The sequence below is a fragment of the Culex pipiens genome, chromosome 1, assembly GCF_016801865.2.
Source record: "Culex pipiens pallens isolate TS chromosome 1, TS_CPP_V2, whole genome shotgun sequence".
Taxonomy (NCBI): Eukaryota; Metazoa; Arthropoda; class Insecta; order Diptera; family Culicidae; genus Culex; species Culex pipiens.
Genome location: NC_068937.1, coordinates 103,196,210 through 103,198,615, shown reverse-complemented (window position 1 = coordinate 103,198,615; position 2,406 = coordinate 103,196,210). Strand labels below are relative to the sequence as shown.

Genomic DNA, 2,406 nt, shown 5'->3' with positions numbered 1-2,406 from the left:
GTGACCGGTCATTCCGGTGGCGTTCACCAGCAGCGTCGTCGAGTCGTGAGAAATGCGGAAAATTGTCTCGGAATGGTCGTCCATGCGAGAGTTTCCATCGAAGGGATACCGGTTGCACGGAGAGCCCTTTTCCCGGCTTTCTTTTATGATGTGCTGATGTAAAGTTGTGCAATCGGTGATTATGCAATATGAAAAGGAGAAATTGAAAAAAAAATAAAGCTTTTAATTAACAATTAATTTACCCCTTTGTATTCTAATGACCACACAATTCTACGATACGAAAATTAATGTTCTCCCATTGATAATAATTTTAAGTAGGTACCGTCATCTCGGGTGACATTGGGTCTAGGTTAAGATTAGGTCATACAAAAATGGAGAAAATTTAAAATTTTATTAAATTTTAGCCGAATTCTTGTATAACGTAACTTTTTGGCGTTCGAGAAAAACGCGCTTCAATCGTTGACTTTGAATAAGGATCATCCTTCGCAAAATCACATGAAATCGACATAAATTTTACTTTTCGAACATCGAGAGACATGTCATTTAATGAGAAATTTAATGTACTTTTTAATCCATATTAACTTTTCAATAGGGCAAATCCTTGATTGTAAACAAGCAGCCTATCCTACTTATACTTAACCTGAACTGTTACTTGAGCAAAAGGGATAGACTATTTGTTTACAATCAAGGAGTCCCGGTATGTAGAACAGGTGACTCTCCCTTGGACTCCCCGCCTGTCAGTGGCTGCCGACAAAGTTGTCCAGCAGGATGTCCAGCGGAAGTGTGCCAGGTTGAGCTTCCGCCGATGTTGCGTTAGCGACGCGACGGCGTCGTATCTGGTTGGTGTGCACCTTGATTGGACGGTTGGATCCTTCGAGCTTGATGACGTAGTTCACCGCGCCGACCTTCTCGATTACTTGCCCTGGTGCCCACGTGAAATCGTTGCGACGGAACACGTGTGCGAAGATCAGGTCACCGGGCGCGAAACACCTTTCCACAGCTCCATGTTTCCGGTCGTAGTCAGCGTTCTGCATCTCGTTCGCAGGAGTGAGCTTCGGCGGCTTTGATGGACCTCGCAGTAGATCGAATGTTGATTTGGGCCGACGACTCAGCATCATCAGTCGACTGGTACGAATGAATAAAAACTTGCAGAGTTTCCTCCAAATCCTCCCCCTCGTTGATCTTTTTAAGAGCTCGCTTCAGCGTGTCGACGAAGCGCTCAGCTTGACCGTTGGACGCCGGATGGTATGGAGCAGTCGTCACGTGCTGAATTCCGTTCTGCTTCAGGAACGTTCGGAACTCAGAGCTCGTAAACTGCGGACCGTTGTCCGAAACGAGAAGGTCCATACAACCAAAGCGAGCGATGCACTGCCACAGACGCTTGAGAGTCGCCTTGGTGGAAGACGATGAGATTTCCAAAAAAGTGTCCACGTGGTTTATGGATGGTCACTTATCATTTTGATGTTTTAAGCCACAAATCAACATTAAGGGGTTACATACATGTAATTCGGCAAAAATGTCAGAGGTTGGTTTAAGCAAACAAAAAACTTTTTTTTTAAATCTGTTTTCAGGGCATAAAAATATGCATTTTCGAGCATTGAAAAAAAAATTTAAGACATTTGGTTGAACTATTGCCTAGATATAGCTATTTGGAGTTAGCAGTTTCAAAAAAACGGGTGCCACGATATCTCAACACTGCCTTGACCAAATTGGCTCAAAATTTCGGTGAAGACTCGTTAAAATGGTCCCGTTTGCATGACGAAGGCCTATTTCCAAAAAGTTTATTTTAAAAATAAAAATCCCAAATTTCAGCCAACTTGGTCCATCCCATCTCGAGACATCGTGGCACCCGTAAATCAACTCGGTGTTTAGAGAAAAACGCTCACAAAGTTTGACAACTCACTTTGCGCAAGACAAAATGTTGAGCTTTAATCGTCTCTTACTCAGTATAATCACAAAATGTCTTCATGAAACTTTCAGGAGTGATTGAATATCATGTTTTAAGTGGATTTTACAAATTTTCTGCAGTATAATTTTTTTGATTTTCTACATGTATGTAACCCTTTAAATGGCTGATTTCACTTGCATTACGCGCATATTAGCATGGACATCATTTAAATCATTCATTTATGAGTTTAAAACATAATTAAAACATTAGTTGCGTAGCCAAAAAACAAACCCGTAATATGCTAGAAAAACTGTAACATATGAAAAGCGCATTTTTAATTTTTTGATATGTTTTAGAGGACATAAAATGCCAACTTTTCAGAAATTTCCAGGTTGTGCAAAAAATCTTTGAGCGAGTTATGAATTTTTGAATCAATACTGATTTTTTCAAAAAATCGAAATATTGGTCGCAAAAATTTTTCAACTGCATTTTTCGATGTAAAATCAAATTTGCAATCA

The 2,406-nt window shown here is 40.4% G+C and overlaps 1 protein-coding gene across 1 annotated transcript; it reads right to left on the bottom strand.

Moving 5' to 3' along the window:
• Positions 1-737: 737 nt before the first annotated feature.
• LOC120430326 (uncharacterized protein K02A2.6-like) lies at positions 738-1,347 on the bottom strand. Its single transcript, XM_039595427.1, has 2 exons — positions 1,147-1,347; positions 738-1,061 (listed from the first exon to the last, which is right to left on the bottom strand). Exons 1-2 carry the CDS (start codon positions 1,345-1,347, stop codon positions 738-740), a joined length of 525 nt encoding a protein of 174 aa, XP_039451361.1.
• Between the last annotated feature and the right edge of the window lie 1,059 nt (positions 1,348-2,406).